The sequence below is a fragment of the Crotalus tigris genome, unplaced genomic scaffold (genome assembly GCF_016545835.1).
Source record: "Crotalus tigris isolate CLP2741 ecotype Arizona unplaced genomic scaffold, ASM1654583v1 scf7180000017611.44802233496:7321179, whole genome shotgun sequence".
NCBI classification, from domain to species: domain Eukaryota; kingdom Metazoa; phylum Chordata; class Lepidosauria; order Squamata; family Viperidae; genus Crotalus; species Crotalus tigris.
The window spans coordinates 5275009-5293584 of NW_024096511.1; the positions used below are offsets into that span (position 1 = coordinate 5275009).

Below are 18576 nucleotides of genomic sequence, written 5' to 3' on the forward strand. Positions count from 1 at the left end.
AAGTCTTTTCTTGTAAGATCCATCCAAAGCTTCATGTCAGATCTCCTCTATTTAGCTTCAGCTATTTAATAATTAGTGAATTACAATTTACAACCTTAAGCAATCAATAAAAATTAAACTAGACAATTCAGTATTGTTTCCTGAATACTTTTTATTTACTCTGGTAGTAAAGCACTAAACAACTATATTTGATATGACATTAGTAATAGCAGTAGTAAGTAAGGCACTAAATTATATTTGATATTTGACGTGACATTATCAGAACTTCCAAGTAGGCAAACATGATTGTTTTGACATGCAAAGGTTAATCTATTACAACCTCAAAGAGCAAACCCAGGGTAAAATGGACAGATAGACAGATTCAGCATACATTCCCATCCCGGTATTAGTTTTTGTTAACTTTTTCACCTTTATTTATGTGAAGCAAGATGCCTTAGCTGGAGGTTGTGGGTGTTTGCACTTGACTTATGTATTAATGAATATATGTAACAACAGCAACAACAACAATAATAGTAATAATAATAAAGTTGGAAGAGACCTTGGAGGTCATCTAATCCAATCCCATGCTCAGGCAGGAAACCCTACACCGTTTCAGACAAATATGTGGTCTCTAATAGTATATTATTGTTTTTCATTAATTAAATATTTTGCAAGTGAAATATAGTTTGAAGTGCTTGTATTAACATTTGCTGATTACAAATAGCATAAAGGATTTCAAAAATGGCAAAACCTACCTCACTTATCTCCATTATAATTCTTCTATAACTTTAGAGATTGCATAACATGTAGCTAGCTGGTTTTAAATGTGTCTCAGATATTTTATTTGCTTTTTCATGCTTCAATGTGTTCCAGTCCCTATAAGTGGTAAGTATGGGAGAAGCTACATTGTAAAGTTGACCATGAACTTATTTTTCCTAAATTATATATGACATAAATATAGGAAATATTCTATTTATTGAGATCTTGACTTCTTACTTGCAGTGCAAGTTAATTTAATAAGGCACATATACAGATAGTTCTCAACTTACAACCACAATTGAGCCCAAAATTTCTCTTGTTAAGTGAGACATTTGTTAAGTAGATTTTGCCCCATTTTATGACTTTTGTTACCACAGTTGTTAAGTGAATCACTGCAACTGATAAGTTAGTGACCTGGTTGTTAAGTGAATGTGGCTTCCCCATTGACTTTGCTTATCAAAAAGTGATCACATGACCCTGGGAGACAGCAACGGTCATAAGTATGAACCAGTTGCCAAGCATCTGAATTTTGGTCACATCATCATGGGGATGCTGGAAAGGTTGTAACTATGAAAAACAGTCATGGGTCATATTTGTCAATGCCGTTGTAACTTTGAACAGTCACTAAATGAACTGTTGTAAGTTGAGGACTACCTGTATAAAAGTTTTTTTTTAAAATGTTTAATTGAACGGATTAGTGGCTAGGGTTTGTGGAAGGCATTCTTAGGTGCATTAGGGCCTACAAGCCCTGTTGCCTGTATTCAGAAAACTGTGTTGATGACTCTCTTCAAGCCATTCAGAGGGCATTATAATCAATGTATAGATTAAGGTGAGCACCTGCAAGTCATGCACATTCTGTTACTTATAACAATAAAAACTGTTTATTGCGATGCTTCAACAATCTTAGTCCATTAATTTCCAAAGGCATATAAATTACAAGGCAGCAGTCATGATCCCAAAAAAAATAGACAACTTTTCTGAAAGTTGTTTTTCTGGTCACTTTAATTAACTGGTATGAAGATAACAGAATATAGGTTTAAGTGAGCCAATAGGAAATTGGGAGGCACTGAGGTAATTAAAACCTCTCTTAAAACCAAAGAACAGTGGTATGCAATTACACAATCAGTAAATATCATGGAACTTGGAAGTTGAACTGCAATTATAAACACTTTCAGGTTTCTCAGTGCATGAATCAAAAATCAGGCTTTTATTCAACACATACCCATGTCTATTCTAACTCAGACTGAAAACTCAGTTCAATCAATTTGAAGTTTCTGAGCGTATGTTTTGAGCATAACTTTAAAAAAAAACATATAAAGAGGATACATATTTTTATTTTTATTTGGCATATAGCCACCCCAATCGTGAACAGTTTACAGTCCTGCCATGCATTAACAGAATTAAAAAAGCTAAGAACATAACTGAAAAACATAAACATTCATAATCTTCTTACACAATAGTAGCAAAATCCTTTGCTGAGTAGGCAATTAGAACCCGCAGTCATTCGCATGGAAGGTCTCTCTCAATTCACATTCCCCCAAAGGTCTGCTAAAGTAACCTTGCTTTTTTCTTTCCTAAGTATCAGTCACCCTTGAGTCATGCCGAATCTCTAAGGGGTTATTCTTCCAGATTGTGTGTGTGTGTGTGTGTGTGTGTGTGTGTGTGTGTGTGTGATTGAGAAGGCCAGAGAGATGCCTTTCTTTAAGAGAGGGAACACAGAGGGAGCTCCCACTTCTCAATCAACTTGGGGCAGCTGCTTGTTGCTTCTTCTTCTTGTGCCATATCTGTTATCGGACGTTGGCGATCATGTAGGCGATCCTGTTTTTATCAGCAGCTGCATGAAAAAGTGCTGTTGAGTTTTGTCCAAATCAGTCCCTTAGATTTTGAAGCCACGATGTTCTTCTTCTGCTTGGACCCGTTTGCCTTCAATCTTTCTTTGGAGGATTAAATGGAGTATGCCATATTTTTCTGGGTGTCACATCACATGTCCGAAATATTCTAATTTTCGTTTTTTAATTGTTTTGATGATTTCCCTTGGCTTTCCCAGGTGGCTTATCACCTCCTCATTTCTGATCTGTCAACCCAGCTTATACATAACAGCTGTAAATCCACATTTCAAATGCTTCTAGTCTCTTCAGGTGGCCTTCTGTCAGAGACCAACTCTCTACTCCATAGAGCAGGATAGAAAAAATATAGCATCTGACAAGCCTGATTTTCAGTCTTAGGCCTATGCTTGTTGCATAAGCTTGTTGCTTATGCTTTCTTTTGTAAGAGTCAAAATAGCACCCAGATGTTTGCAGAGTGCTAAAATGAGCTCATAAAAAAATGGGTTGTAGCAGGAATATTTCAGTTTCTTTGTCGCTGAACACTCTTCCATTCTTTGGGCTCTTATAACTACAGATGAAAACCACAGTGCAACAGCAGAGTCAAGTCGTCTATTAGATGTGCCTCGTTATCTCTGCGAAGGAACAGAATCCCCCTACCAAACTGGCCAACTGCATCCTGCTATCAGAGTAGCGGATTTGCTGCAGCATATTAATCTCATGAAAACATCTGACAGCTATGGTTTCAAAGAAGAATACGAGGTAACACTATCAGCAGTTGCTTTTTTACATGACCTAGAGCAGAGAGTTCCTCTGAGAGTAAAGCTTCTTGATTGCAAAGAGAGTTCTTAATTACAAGAGCATGGAAATGAATATTTCATGGGGTTACATTTTTTTAAAAAGACCATTTTCTGGGTGCCATGCATCAGTGGAAAATTTAAAAGCATTATGTGTGAACCAGAGTGTTGCAAAAAGTGAAAAGTATCAAAAACACACCTTCCTCATACAGATATTACTCCCTTTTTAAGGACAGGTTTTCCCTCAGCATTCCTAGGATATTATATGAGCCAAAAATCTTGCATGCAAAGGTCATTTGTTGAAAAGTTTCCCTGGAAGGCTCTATATGCAGCATCAATACTTGTACACTGAAAAAAAACAAACTCCAGTCTTCTTTGTCTGTGTCAGATACGTCAAACTTGCGACATCACATGATGTCGCGCGACGTATCGGGACTGTTTTGCCATTGCCCGCGATGGGGTGGGCGCAGCTTCCGTGTGACGCGTCCGGCCCGCAGGCCAGCAGTTTGACACCTCTGGTCTATTTGATTGATTGATTGATTTGCACATTTATTGATAGCTTTTTTATAGCTACCATGATCAAAAGAGCTACAGGATGTTACATGATGTTAAAAGAGAAAAAACACAGCAGATAAAGGGCTAACAAATCAACATTTTTCCCAATTCCTACTCCAAGAATTGCGGGGGAAAACCTTTCTTTTAAAATAATGATCTCTGGAGGTGTAAGGTATTCAAAGGTTGGAGAGGGAGGGGAACCACAGAGAAGGCCAGTTATTTTGTCTATGCCCCACCCCCTACCCTCACTTCAGAAAGAGGTGGACAGAGATGTTCCCATCAGGTCACCAGATACAATTCTGGCAAGACCATTCACCAGTGTATTTGTGTCACATGCAGAGAGACCTGGGAGAAGTTGGAATGAAAAGTGTATGACCTGTGTAGACCAAATATAGATCCTTGAAGTTTTATATTGCATGACTGTAGTTTAATCATTTTATTTAGATCAGCAGTATTACTCAGCCTCAAAAATGTTAAGATTTATGAACTTTGGCTCTCAGAATTCCCCCATCCAGCATTTTAAAATTGCTGAAGTTGAGAAACAGGGATATTAGGATTCTTTTTTTTCTACCGCAAGCCCTCTTGTATTTTCTAGAACTGCCAGGCATTGAATTTGTTTCTGCCCGGCAGAATATTTCCATGTGTTTATACTAGGAAAAGCTATATATGCTGATATATAACTCCAGTAAAACAATCAAACTCAGAGAAACCAAGAACCCAACTGATGCTCTAACAATGTTAATGTAAAATGTGTCAGGATGAATTAAAATGCTAAAATAAATATAAATTATCTCTTTATTTTGAAAGAGTTTCTTTGAAGGACAATCAGCTTCTTGGGATGTGGCCAAAAAGGATCAAAACAGAACGAAGAATAGATATGGGAACATTATAGCATGTGAGTTAAAAACAAATAATCATGCAGATGAGTGTGTTTGCTGATTGACATAACCTAGACAGCATATTATTATGTCTACCCATCCTACACAGTAGTAAACAATGTGTTTCTTGGTGGTTAAAAATTTGAATATTTCTCTGTAGCCCAGTGTTTCTCAACCTTGACAATTTTAAGGCATGTGGACTTCAACTCCCAGAATTCCACAGCCAGCAATGCTGGCTGTGGAATTCTGGGAGTTGAAGTCCACATGCCTTAAAATTGTCAAGGTTGAGAAACACTGCTGTAGCCTTAGTTCATTGCTTTAACTACTCCATAGCATTGCCTCTGCCATTGCTGAACAGATTCATAGACAAAAAAAAATTGTATTTCACAGAATCATAGCATAGAAGGGACCTTGGAGATCATTTATTCCAACCAATGAAGACACCCATGGCAGATGGCCGTTCAGCCTCTCTTTTAACCTCTTCAGTAGAGGACGATCCACAAGCTCCCTAGATAATCTGTTCTGTTATTGAATGGGCCTTACTATTGGAAAGTTGTTCCTGATGTACAACCAAAATCTCCTTTTTTGTAAATCCATTGTTTCACACACTGCCTTCTGAATCAACTTTGAACAATTTTGCACCTGGCAAATATTGAGGAAAGCTGTCATGCCTTACCAAGATTAAATATGGCCAGCACCATCAATAGTTCTTCATAAGTTTTATCTTTGTCTTGGTTGCTTGTTTCTGGACATACAGTGTCCTGAGTATCCTTGCTAAAATGCAAGAGTAAACAGAATGTAATTGTTGTCTAACCAACTCAGAACTATGAGGAACAATGATTCCTTTTGATACTGATGCTATATTTCTGATGATGCCGTTTAGGATTACATTTGCTATTTTGAGATCTCCATTGTATGTTTGCCTCATGTTCAGCTTGTGTGGTCCGCTAAGCGTGAACTGCTCTCCGTTTATGGTTCACCTTCCTATGCTGTACTCGAATGAAGGTCTTCGATTTGTCCTTGTAGAAATTATTTTGCTGGTTGGCTTGTTTACAAATTTGATCACCATATTTTCTAAGCCCTAATTCAATATTTAAATATATTTAGCAACACAGAGCCTAGAAAATAGCTGCATGGTATCCCACTTGACTAGGATTCGGAGTCCTAGTGGACAGTCATTTAAATATGAGCCAGCAGTGTGCTGCAGCTGCCAAAAAAGCCAACACAGTGCTAGGCTGCATTAACAGAGGGATAGAATCAAGATCATGTGAAGTATTAATACCACTTTGCAATGCCCTGGTAAGGCCATACTTGGAATACTGCATCCAGTTTTGGTCACCACGATGTAAAAAAGATGTTGAGACTCTAGAAAGAGTACAGAGAAGAGCAACAAAGATGATTAGGGGACTGGAGGTTAAAACATATAAGGAACGGTTGCTGGAATTGAGTATGAATAGTTTAACGAAGAGAAGGACGAGGGGGGACATGATAGCATGTTCCAATATCTCAGGGGCTGCCACAAAGAAGAGGGAGTCAAGCTATTTTCCAGAGCTCCTGAAGGCAGGACAAGAAGCAACAGGTGGAAACTAATCAAGGAGAGAAGCAACCTGCTTCTAAGGAGAAACTTCCTGACCGTTAGAACAATTAACCAGTGGAACAACCTGCCTCCAGAAGCAGTAAATGCCCCAACACTGGAAGTTTTTAAGAAGAAACTGGACAGCCATTTGTCCGAAATGGTATAGGGTTTCCTGCCTGAGCAGGGGGTTGGACTAGATGACCTCCAAGATCCCTTCCAACATTATTATTATTATTATCATCATCATTATTATTATTAATATTATTATTATTTCTAGATGGAGTGGCGCCACTGACATACAGTACTGTTTCAAAAGTAGCTACAATTGGGGCCATAATATTTCCCTTAGAAAAGAAACTCCATTGGGATGGGGTCATGGCTGAGAAAGACCTCTTGCAGCCTTTCTGCTCTTAGTGCTTTAAAGCCAAGACAGGTTCTAAAGTGTGTATATTTCTCTACTCACTCATTTCATTCAACTGTTCCACAATTGAGTAGGCACAATTTCTATTTTCTTTTGGCTCTAGCCTTCCATGCACTTTTAGACATGCTCTGAGGTTTCCCCAGCACTTTTGAGCAGACTGGGAAGGGGTCACCAGCACTGCAGGTCAAATGGGGGTCTACCTTTTTTCCTCCTTAAATAAGGGCATCTTTAGCCTCTACATTTCACACTTGTTTTTTTCTGCTGTCTATCATTCCAAAGACGAAACCCATTTTTTTACAGATGATCACTCCAGGGTGATATTACAAGCTGTGGAAGATGATCCTTCTTCAGACTACATTAATGCTAATTATATTGATGTAAGTAGATTGTATATCTTGCTTTTTTTTTCCTTTCCATCTTCTCTCTGTGAAACATTTTTGCATGCAATTCCTATGAACTGAATGACAGCCTTCTTAATATTATGAACAAAATGTACACTTTTCCTTGTCCTCCGTCCTAGTACTCACTGACATTGTTGTGCTTTCTTTCACATCTGACTTTGATTTGGGCTGTAGATTTGGCTGTACAGGGATGTAAGTACCACTATATGTGAATAACAGCATCCTGTTATGACTATTTAATATAGTGAACATTCTCAGTTGCTTTACTGTTCTAATTTTTTATTACTAGATATATGTGCATGCCTCATTTAATGAATTTCATTTATATATCTAGTCTTTTTAATGTTCCTTTGTGCTATTATTTTGCTTTTACCTACATTTTAAAAATATCCTTAGTCTTTTACAGTGGTCATGGAAATCATTAGCTAAATCAGTGAAACCTTAACCCTTACAAGACTCATTTTTGCTTCTTTATTACTCTTTTTTTGCACTGTTTAGTAATTTTTATTTTGTGTTCCATTATTTTTGTGTGAGAAGCTGGATAATAGAATATAGTGTGTTGCTCTTCAAAAGAAACCTACTGGTAGCCTGAAAGGGATAAAGGAAGGGGTAAAGTTGTCTCCTGTTCTTAAAGGGAATTCATATGAGCAGTGGTGCTTCCCCTACTAATCCTTGACCCTCATATTTGTAATGCAAGACAAGAATCCTCCACTTGCAATAAAAGTGAAATAATAATGAGTTAAAAACAGTACTGAAGCTTACAGTTTTGGACAAATACAAATGTACATATGTGACTATGAAAGCTATAATGGAGTAATAATTTCATAGACTATATAGTCAAGCCTTGTATATTTGATAATCTAATTCAGTACAGAATTTCAAAATGTCTAATGTGTGTAATCAGCACTGATGTACTTAGAAAATAGACAGGTGCCATTAGTTGAATAGAGCAGTTATCACTCAGTAGATACACCCACAAATAGTTCTAATAAAAGGATTTCATAGCTATGTCCCTGATAATTTGAATGAATGCATGTGCAAGATTATGAGTTAGAGAACAATATTGCTCTGTCTTTACAAGGCCTCAGTTTTATTTCAGGATTCTACTGAAAGCTGTCATCTAACTCCTTGAGGGTTTCATTTCTCTGCAAGAAAATGTTTTCTTTCCCTGTTGTGTAGTGCATTCTCAGGTTGATCTAGAATTTTGTAGGATTTTTGCCCAAGGATCCTGATTTGCATTTTGTTTTAGAAATTATAGCTGTGCAGCAATTTTGATTTTAAAGAGTGCCATAGTCAGCAGGATCGTAAAGTTGGTATATTTTAGTTCATGTCATGCATCTGTACTTCAAATCACATTTTCTGTTTGAGTGCAGCTCACTGCACAGGTACATCACACAACTCTCTGATTTTTTTTTTTTTTAAAAAAAATCTCAGGTTATTATGGGACTTGTTTGGATGTTAAAAAAAAAAAAAACAGGAAAGCCATGGGCTTGTAGGAGCATTAGTGGCTACTACCAGTAATAGGCATTTCAATGTCATCAGCTCCTCAAAACAAAGTTAACATTTGCAATGACTCTCAATGATTTCTCTTCCTTTCAAAAATACATCAAAAAAGATATATTTCCTGTCAAACTGAGTAAAAAGTGATGGAAAAACTGAAGAAGCAATGTTTTATATGCATTGCTTTATATATGCATTTGTCAATAAAGCATCTTTGGGAATTATTTTTCATAATAATTACTTGTTCCTTTGACCAACTGAGTGCAATGTGTTTACTACATGAAAATTATATAGTGCTGCTTCTAATCCTACATTTAAGCCATAGAAACACTGAGGATAACATGTTTACATGTGCTAGTACCATAGTTATTTATTACATAATAAGACTAATTCCTTGCCTTCCCAAAATTCTAACGTATAATTAGCAAAAACTTGATGAAATAATATTCATGAGATCCAGTAATCTTTTTTGTTGTTTCATATTCTAATCATTAACCAATCATGGTTAATTCTTGCTTACTTGATTTTAGCCAAAAGGCCAACAAAATCCTTTTTTAAAGTATATGTATATGGAATCGTTCCCTGCATTTAAAATTGTACTATAGAGAAAGTTCAGTAATGGCACATATATGTGTGTTCATCTTTATATTATACGTACACACAATTTCTTAAATTCTCAACTTTCTTTTATTTAATAGCATGAAATTGCAGTATTGCATATAGATTTGCAATCTGTACACACATATACATTGTCCAGCTCCAGTGTTCAGCCATTCTGCTTACTCATTATGGCTCCATTTTTTTTCTGGTGCATTCATAGTGAAAGTTTTTGCTAATGGCTTGGTTGTTTTGTGCTTAATATCTGAAATAACAAACAAAACTATGTCAATCTGTTATTTTTTTTTAAGTGAAGGCAAATCTGATAGTTGCTTAGAACAATTTCATAGTTTCACTGAATTTGAACCAAAAACAAATTTGAAATTCAATAAATGACAACAGTTATGGGTTTCACAAAACAGAACAATTAGGAAACAATGAGCCACTTCATTTTGATGTACTCAGTATATGTTTACAGGAACGTTTTGTTTGGTTCTAAGTGCCATTGTCCAAAAATAACACCTTGAAATCGCTAGTCTTATTTCACATCCAACAATGCACTTTGATATTCTGGAAATGGTTGAAACTATGTTTTTGAATATGGTTGATTGGATTAGCCACTACTAGCCTAGTTGTAAGGAGTATCTAGGAATATTTTGGTATGCCTTCATTTTCCCTATTCGATTTGATGCTTAAAACTTACAGACTGTTTTAAAAATCAACCTGTTTTTGTTTTTATAGGGATACCAGAGACCAAGCCACTACATTGCAACCCAGGGTAAGAGTTTCTGGAAATATGTGCAGAACTGTAAAATTCGTATTAAATGTTGTTAAGTTAGGCATGATTTTCCAAAGGGCTCCTTTGGATGTCTATATCACCAATACAGGTAAAAAGGAGAAAAGTTTAATCTCTATTTTTGTGAATTTGGTGTGAGAGAGAGAGTTTTGTTTGTTAATCATATTTATATCCTGCTACAATCAAAACTCACTGTTGAAAGATAACATAAGTAGGCTTTATTTAATTTCTGCAAAGCTTGGATTATAAATTAATTAGCATGCCTATTTTACTTAGTTAACTTTCCACCAAAAGTGGGTGAAGAATTGCAGTGGGGAAGGATGCTACTGAATTTCAGTGGTGGGATTTTTTTTATTATTATTAAAAATTTTTATAAATTTTTACAAAAAGACAAAAAAAAACAATACAATACAATACAAAAACAAAGCAAAACAAAACAAAACAACCCTTCCCCAACCCTCCCCAAAACCCCCACTCCCTCCCCCCCCCGGAGCTTCCCAGAGCAGAATATAGGTTTAATTTAAAAAAGTTAAAAAAAATTATATGAAAAAAAAGAATATAACACTAAAATATATGTGTATATATAAAAATAAAAGTTATAAAAAAGCTAGATGATATTTTTTATATCCAATTTAAATTGTATAAACTTTATCCATTTATCCCAAACAGCAAGAAATTTCTCTTGCGATTGTTCTTTTAAGAAAGCCGAAATCTTTGCCATTTCCGCCAAATAAGACACTTTAAGAAACCATTCCTGCAAAGTAGGCAAAGATTCCTTCTTCCAATATTGTCCTACTAACAGCCTTGCGGCTGTGATCAAGTTCAACATCAATATAACCTCCTTTGTATCACAATCAGTAACTATACCTAATAAAAATAATTGTGGAGTAAATTTTACCCTCCTTCTAAAAATTCTCTGAATATTCCACCATATCTTAATCCAAAAAGCTTTTATATTTCTGCACGACCACCAGATATGATAATAGGTGGCATCCAAACAACCACATCTCCAACATTTAGGCTGTAGGTCAGGGTACATAAAAGACAATTTTTGTGGATCAAGGTGCCATCTATAAAACATTTTATAAAAATTCTCCCTTAAATTCTGTGCTTGTGTAAATTTAACATTTCTCACCCAGATAGTTTCCCAGGTATCCAGTAGAACTGGTTCACCAAAATTCTGCGCCCATTTAATCATACAATCCTTAATTAATTCTGTTTCTGAATCCAATTCCACTAGAACCCCATAAATTCTCTTAATATGAGTTTGTCTTTGATCCTTCACTTGCTTAATAAGATTTTCATCTTCTCTGAGGAAACCCACCTTACGATCCATCTTCCATCTGTCTACTAATTGCCTATATTGAAACCAAGAATAAATAATATTTTCATGTGCTAGCTCTTCCAATAGTTTTAACTGCCAGTTTTGTCCATCCCATCTAAGTAACTGTGTATAAGACACCGTATCCATTTTGACACCTCTTTTTATCCCCTCTATCGCATGCCAAGGTATAGCCCATAATGGTATTTTAAAATCACTTTTATAATATTTTCTCCAAACCCTAAGTAAAGAGATTCTTATAATATGAGATTTAAAAGCCCGGTCCACTTTTTTATTAAATATTAAATAGGCATGCCAACCAAAAAGTAAATCCCATCCCTCCAAATGGAGTATCTCCAAATTTGTTAAATTTACCCAATCACTAATTAATGTTAAAACCACCGCATCATAATATAATTTCAAATTCGGTACCTTGAGTCCACCTCTCTCACGGGAGTCTTGCATGATTTTAAACTTTACCCTTGGTTTTTTCCCTGCCCAGATAAATTTGTTAATACCTTTCTGCCATTCACTTAAATTAATCTCATTCTTCAAAATCGGTAACATTTGAAACAAAAAAAGAAACTTGGGTAGAACATTCATTTTTATCACTGCAATTCTTCCCATGAGAGATAATTGCAACTTCTCCCAATTCCTCAAGTCTTTCTGTACTCTAACCCACAACCTTTCATAATTATTCTTAAACAATTTTGCATTAGAAACAGATAAAATCACCCCCAAATATTTTACCTTATTAACAATTTCAAAACCCGTCAAATTAACCAAAATCTGCTTCTCCCGAATAGTCAGAAGGATTTTAGTCTTATTAACATTAATCTTAAAACCCGAAACCAAACCATAATGATAAGTCAACTGTAATAACTTTACTACAGAATAAGTAGGTTGCGACAAAGTAACCACCAAGTCATCTGCAAAAGCTCTTAACTTATATTCTTTTTTGTTAACTTCTATTCCTTTTATTTCCTGCGACTCTCGAATTTTAATCAACAATATTTCCAATGTTAAAACAAACAGCAACGGTAATAATGGACATCCCTGCCTAGTACCTTTCTCTATTGTAAAAACCTCTGACAAACCTCCATTAACAATAAGTTGTGCCGTTTGTTTTTGGTATATTGCCGTAAGAGCTTGTAATATCTTTTCACCAAGATTCATCTCTTCAATTACTCTTAACATAAAATGCCAATTCAATTGATCAAAAGCTTTTTCAGCATCTAAAAATATCAGCCCTGCAGAAACTTGATTATTCTTATCTAGATATTCTAATAAATTAATAATTTGTCTAGCATTATTTTTCATGTACCTACCAGTTATAAACCCAGATTGATCCTTGTGCACAAGATGATGCACAACCCTCATAAGCCTATTTGCTAAAATTTTTGCAAATATCTTATAGTCAACATTTAAAAGAGATATAGGTCTATAATTCTTTGGTAAAGTAAGATCTTGATCCTCTTTTGGGATCAAGGATATAAAAGCACTACCTAATGGTTGAATCATCTCTTCCATTAGAGCTTTGTAATAAACAGATGTCAACCCATCCGTGCCCGGTGCTTTCCCTGGTTTCAATTGTTTGATTGCTATCGCAATTTCCTCATTAGTAATTAAACCATTAATTTCATGTTTCTGGTCCTCTGTCAGTTTGGGAAAGTTGGCCTCACTTAAATATTTATTTATATCTAAAATTTGCACATTAGTAGATTTATATAATTTTTGATAGTAATCTAAAAAAGATTTCTTAATCAATTCCTTCTGATACACTAGTTTACCCTTATAGTTTATTTTATCTATTATTCTCTGTCTCTGTTTCTTTCTTAATTGATAAGCCAACCATCTCCCTGGTTTATTAGCATTACAAAATGTATTTTGTTTCATAAACAATAAATTGGTTGCGGATTGATCCGCCATCAACATGTTAAATTGTGTTCTTAGCAACTTTATAGATTCTTTAATCCTTTCATCTGAAGGATTTAAAATCACAAACTTTTCTTTTAATTTGATCTCATCTTCCAATTCTTTACGTTTCTGAGTCTGCTTTTGCCTATGAAAGTTATTCATTTTTATCAAAATCCCACGCATAAATGCTTTACCTGCATCCCATACCATTGACATTGAAGTCCCCTTATACATATTCAGAGCAAAATAATCCTTTAAACACTCCTTTAACTTTTGAACATTCTTTTCTTGTCTAAATAAGTTCTCATTCACCCTCCAGGATCTTCTCTCCTCTTTTTCTTGAGTCAGCTCCATCCAAACTGGACTATGATCCGTCAACGATCTAGGAAAAATCTTTACATTCTTTACTCTATTATATAAATCCGTTGTAATCAAAAAGAAATCAATTCTTGAAAAGGATTGGTGTCTATCTAAGAAGAAGGTAAAGTCTCTCTCCTCTTGATTACATTCCCGCCAATAGTCCCTTAGTTCCCAGTCCTCTTTCATGTCAAAAAAGGCTTTAGGTAGTTTTGCCTGTTTAAAAAGAGGAGAAGAACCTTTCTTGTGCCTTTGTATATCTAGGACACCATTCCAATCACCCATTAATATCACGGATCTATAATCCAGCAAAGTTATTTTTTGATGTAACAATCTATAAAATTGTTCCTGTTGCTGATTTGGTGCATAAAGTCCCACTATAAGTATTTTCTTACCATATAAACCAAGTTCAATCATTACGTATCTTCCTTGGGGATCTGATTCTACCAGACAAGCTGGTAAATTTTGCTTCACATAAATAACCACTCCCCCCTTTTTCCCAGGAGCTGAGGATACAAAATGAGATCCCAGACGGGCGTTAACTAAATATTTTTGATCTTTAAGTAAAATATGAGTTTCCTGTAAGCAGATAACATCATTATTATGTTGCTTTAAGTAGTAAAAGATTTTCTTTCTTTTCTGAGGGGAATTTAGACCGTTAACATTCCAGGTCAGAAACTTTGCCATCTCCCTTGACCAGGAGCCTGGAGAAGACTACCTGGAGGTCTGCCATTGCTGTATGTGTTGCAGAACTCTTGGGTCTTGCTCCTCCCACCGGCAATGAAGCACTTTCCAAAGAAGATTCTTTAATTTATTTCTTTTGTTGCTCCTTTTCCTTACGTCTATGTGCTGCACGGGTCATCCTCTGCTCTTTAACCTCTGTTTGACGTTGCCATTCAGCTTGCATCTTCCCAGCAGAGATCAGACCTAATGTTTCAGGTTGCTGTTCCAGCTCTTTACCACTCAAGAGCTTCTGAACAGATGAAGCTGAGCCTGCACCCAGGACCGTATTATAAAACTCTTTAGCTTTGGCAACCGTGTTCAGCCTGTGACGCATCCCCGCATGGCTCAGAGTAATGCCCATCGGATCTTCCATCTGAATGGCATCAATCTAGCTTTAAGCTCATTAGCTAAGAAAGCAAAATCTTTCCTGTTTCTTAGGATTTTTGATGGGATTTCCTTTAGAATGATAACATCTTGGGCAGCAATCTGGAATCTCTTATTATAAAAAGCTTGTATAATTTCATTACGCAGAGACTTCTTTGTAAAATAAATCACAACATCTCTGGGCAAGTTCTTCTGCTTCGCAATCCAGGAATTAACTCTATAAATTTTTTCCACTTCTCTGCGTAATTCTCCTTTATCCATATTCAAAGCAACAGCTAAATCACTAAGCACCATCTCCATCAAATCTTGATTCATGTCCTCCTTCAGACCCCTGATCCTCAGGGCGTGCTCCATCTCCCTATACTGAGACATAAGGATATTTTCTTGTGAAATCTCCATCTTCCTTTCCATATCTTGAAATTTATCCTCAAAAAAGTCAACTTTGTCTGCGACTTCCTCCACTCTCGAGTCCAGCTTCACCACCACAGAAGCCAAACCTGATAAGGCTGTAACTATATCTTGCCGCATAATAGTATTATTATCCTCTAATGAGTCCTTCATTTCATTTAATTCCACTTTAATTTCAGATTTAATCTGTACAACAAGTTGCTTCATTTCATCTCTAATTTGAGATACAGCATCTCCCATTATGTCTTTAATCTCTTGTGCAGACAGGCCTGGCAAAGGAGGGGAAGGTGGTGGCTGGGTCGGTGGTACATGTTTAGGTTGTTGTTGTATAGTTAAAGTTGTGGGAGAGGAAACCACCTTGGGTAGTATAGAAGGCGGTTGTCTCTTTAAAGCCATTTTTTAAAACACAGTTCTCTCTTCCCTTCTCCCCAAAAAAAGGGAAGGGGGAGATAAAAATTAAAAGAAACAAAAATACTGTAATCCTTAGAATTCTGAAAAAAAAAGAGAAAAAATCAAGAAAAAAATCCAAAGCTGAGAACAAGGAAATCAAGAACAGTCGTTTAAGTCCATTACCTTCCAAGAAAAATAAGAACAAAGAGACAAAGGAAAAAAAAAAAGCCGAACACTTTCAAAGTGCCATTTTATTTTCTCTCTCCGTGCCAGCAAAAAAGAACAAAGGAGAAACAACCAAAACTAACTAGAAAAGGAAAATAAAACACTAAACTATAAAAAGAAATCCTTTAAACCGCTCTGTCCGCTTCAAAAGTTACTCACCGAGACTCTTTAACCGCGGAGATAGAAGCGGCGGTTCCTTTTGCTTCTGAAGAAGCAAAAACAGCTGGGAGGCGGAGATCAGCAGGAGCTCCGAGGGAACGCTCCTTCCACCCCCTCAAGGAAAAAATCCAGAGGGGGTTCAGGGGTTCTACCTCTACTCCTGTGTTCTCTACCCCTTCCCTTTGCCCGGGAAGGGGATTCCGAACCGCGGGCCAGCTGGTGCGCGCTGTGCTCCGCGGCTCTGACACCTTCCCAGCTGGACGGCTACAAAGTAGCCGCCATCATCGCCGCCACGTACCGGAAGCTCCAGTGGTGGGATCTTGGAAACAGGCTCCATGCCCAACAGAAAAGGAGCCTTGGGGGTTGGTCTCTGATGCTGTCCAGTATCCTTTATCCATGCTGGCCCACCATGCCCCTTGGCAAATACAGGACATGTGAACACTAGCTTTCTCCTGGTTGTGGCAGGAGCAGCAACAACCAGGATATTAAGGCACAATGACTGGTATCAATAATCCTATATGGACTGGGCCTGTAAGAAAGGAATATTAACAAAAGCTAATGAAAACAAGACTTACAATACATGAGTACCAACCTTCAAAATGGAGGGGCCAACACAGATCAAATCCTCATAGTTTCCCAACATTAAGGTGACCAACTTTTTTACAACAAAAAGGAGGACATGAATAAATTGAAGAAAAAAATATCATAAATAAAAGAAACATTGTATTTATTGCAACAATAATACAGAATACAATATAATATGATCAATGCATAATAAAAAACATTTGTAACAATAACATTTTATATTGTAATTATGCTTACATGCCTATTAATTATTTAAATGAGTACTTTTCCATTGAATGAATATTTTTTGTCAATGTATCATCTTCTAACAATATATTGGAAATATCTGAACAAGAAATATCCTTCATATTGAATTTTACGGCAAGTGCTGCAGCTAGAGTATCAACATTCAATCTCGATTTCTCACTTGTCCAAAAATCTACACAGCTGGACTGTGCGGGGGTGGGCAGCGGAGGCAGGTGTTGTGAGCCAGGCGCTCTAGGATGGCCACGTAGATGCGCAGGGTGAGGTGGTGGCAGCGCGGGTCAGCACTGCGTAGACCACCAGCTGGTGCGGCCCATGGAAGACCCACAGCCTCCCTGCCAGCACTGCTGCCCTGCCATGGAGAGCCGGCCCCGTGGCTCGCAAAGCACCAGCCAAGCCAGTTCCGGCCCTGAGCCGTCCCCCAGCACCACCGCCCACCCTGCACATCCTCGTAGAGCCAGCCCCACGGCTCGCAAAGGCAAAGCACCAGCCATGCCAGCTCTGACCCTGCAGCCACCCCCCCAGCTGCCCCCCAGCACCACCGCCCACCCTGCACATCCCCGTAGAGCCAGCCCCACGGCTCGCAAAGGCAAAGCACCAGCTGCTCCGACTCCAGCCCTGCAGCTGTCCCCCCAGCCACCCCCCAGCACCACTGCCCACCCTGCGCATCCCCGTAGAGCTGGCCCCGCGGCTTGCAAAGCACCAGCTGCGCTGGCTCCGGCCCTGCAGCCACCCCCCAGCATGACCGCCTATTCTGTGCATCCCCGTGTAGAACCGAACAGGGAAGATCAAGAGAAACTTACTGCTCCAGTCTCCTCCAGCTATCTGCAGAACTAAGTAAGAGATGGTATAATTGGGTAGCAGTGAAGGGTGCAAAGTTCCTGCAACTTAACATGCAAAGTTTGCCACCTGGGTGTTTTGGCGCGCTCAGCAGCAATTCCCATTAGCTTTCGAAAGCCAATAAGGGGGAGTAGCACAGCTCAGGCAAAAGTTGAAAAAAAAATCAAAAAAAGATTCTGGAACGCCTTCTGAGCGTTCTATGAGGAAAAAAAAGTCCTGCAGATAAGTCTTCAAATATAGAAAAAGAGGACATTTAGGAGGACATTTTCAAGGGAGGACAGAACTCCCAAAAGGAGGACTGTCCTCCCAAAAGGAAGACAGTTTATGGAAAAGGAGGACATTTAGGAGGACACTTTTTGAGGGAGGACAGAACTCAAAAAAGGACTGTCCTCCCAAAAGGAGGACGGTTGGTCACCTTATCAACATGGAAATAAGACAAAATGTTTGTTGGCTTATAATAAGATGATTAAGTCAAATAATAAATATTGTGATAATCTTTAGGGGTGTGCAATGCTTAAAATTCTTCAAAGTATACAAAGATTTTCTGTGTCCTTCTCCAGTAGTATAAGTAGTATGTGAAAATATGAAGCTGATTTAAAAGAGTTGCTGATTGGTGCATTACACAGCCCGAACAATATGATTTCCCAAATTTTAACGAGCCCATTCTCAAATTCCATTAATTGTCAGATATTGGCATTTTCTTGCACTAAAGCAGCTACAATAGCTTAATCTTTTATTTTGTTTTTTTTTTAAACCTGGTTTCTGTGAGATACCGTAAATGCCGGCGTACAAGGCGACCCGGCGTATAAGACAACCCCCGTCTTTATAGCCGGGCCGCATTCCTAGAACGTCATCTTATACGCCGGAAACTACCAGTATTTCCGGCGTATAAGACGACTCGGCGTATAAGACGACCCCCGTCTTTGGCGCCGATTTCAGCGC

General features: G+C 37.6%; 1 protein-coding gene across 17 annotated transcripts in view; it reads left to right on the plus strand.

The window, feature by feature from the left end:
* The window catches only part of PTPRK (protein tyrosine phosphatase receptor type K), a 365757-nt gene that overhangs the window by 325601 nt on the left and 21580 nt on the right, over positions 1 to 18576 (plus strand). For 9 of the 17 annotated variants that reach the window (XM_039324759.1, XM_039324750.1, XM_039324769.1 and 6 more), the window contains 5 exons: positions 853 to 864; positions 3139 to 3323; positions 4721 to 4808; positions 7089 to 7165; positions 10028 to 10064. In XM_039324759.1, the coding sequence (XP_039180693.1) occupies positions 853 to 864; positions 3139 to 3323; positions 4721 to 4808; positions 7089 to 7165; positions 10028 to 10064 (399 nt within the window). The remainder of the gene's footprint in view (positions 1 to 852; positions 865 to 3138; positions 3324 to 4720; positions 4809 to 7088; positions 7166 to 10027; positions 10065 to 18576) is intronic. The other 8 variants (XM_039324777.1, XM_039324823.1, XM_039324814.1 and 5 more) reach the window with 1 other exon arrangement.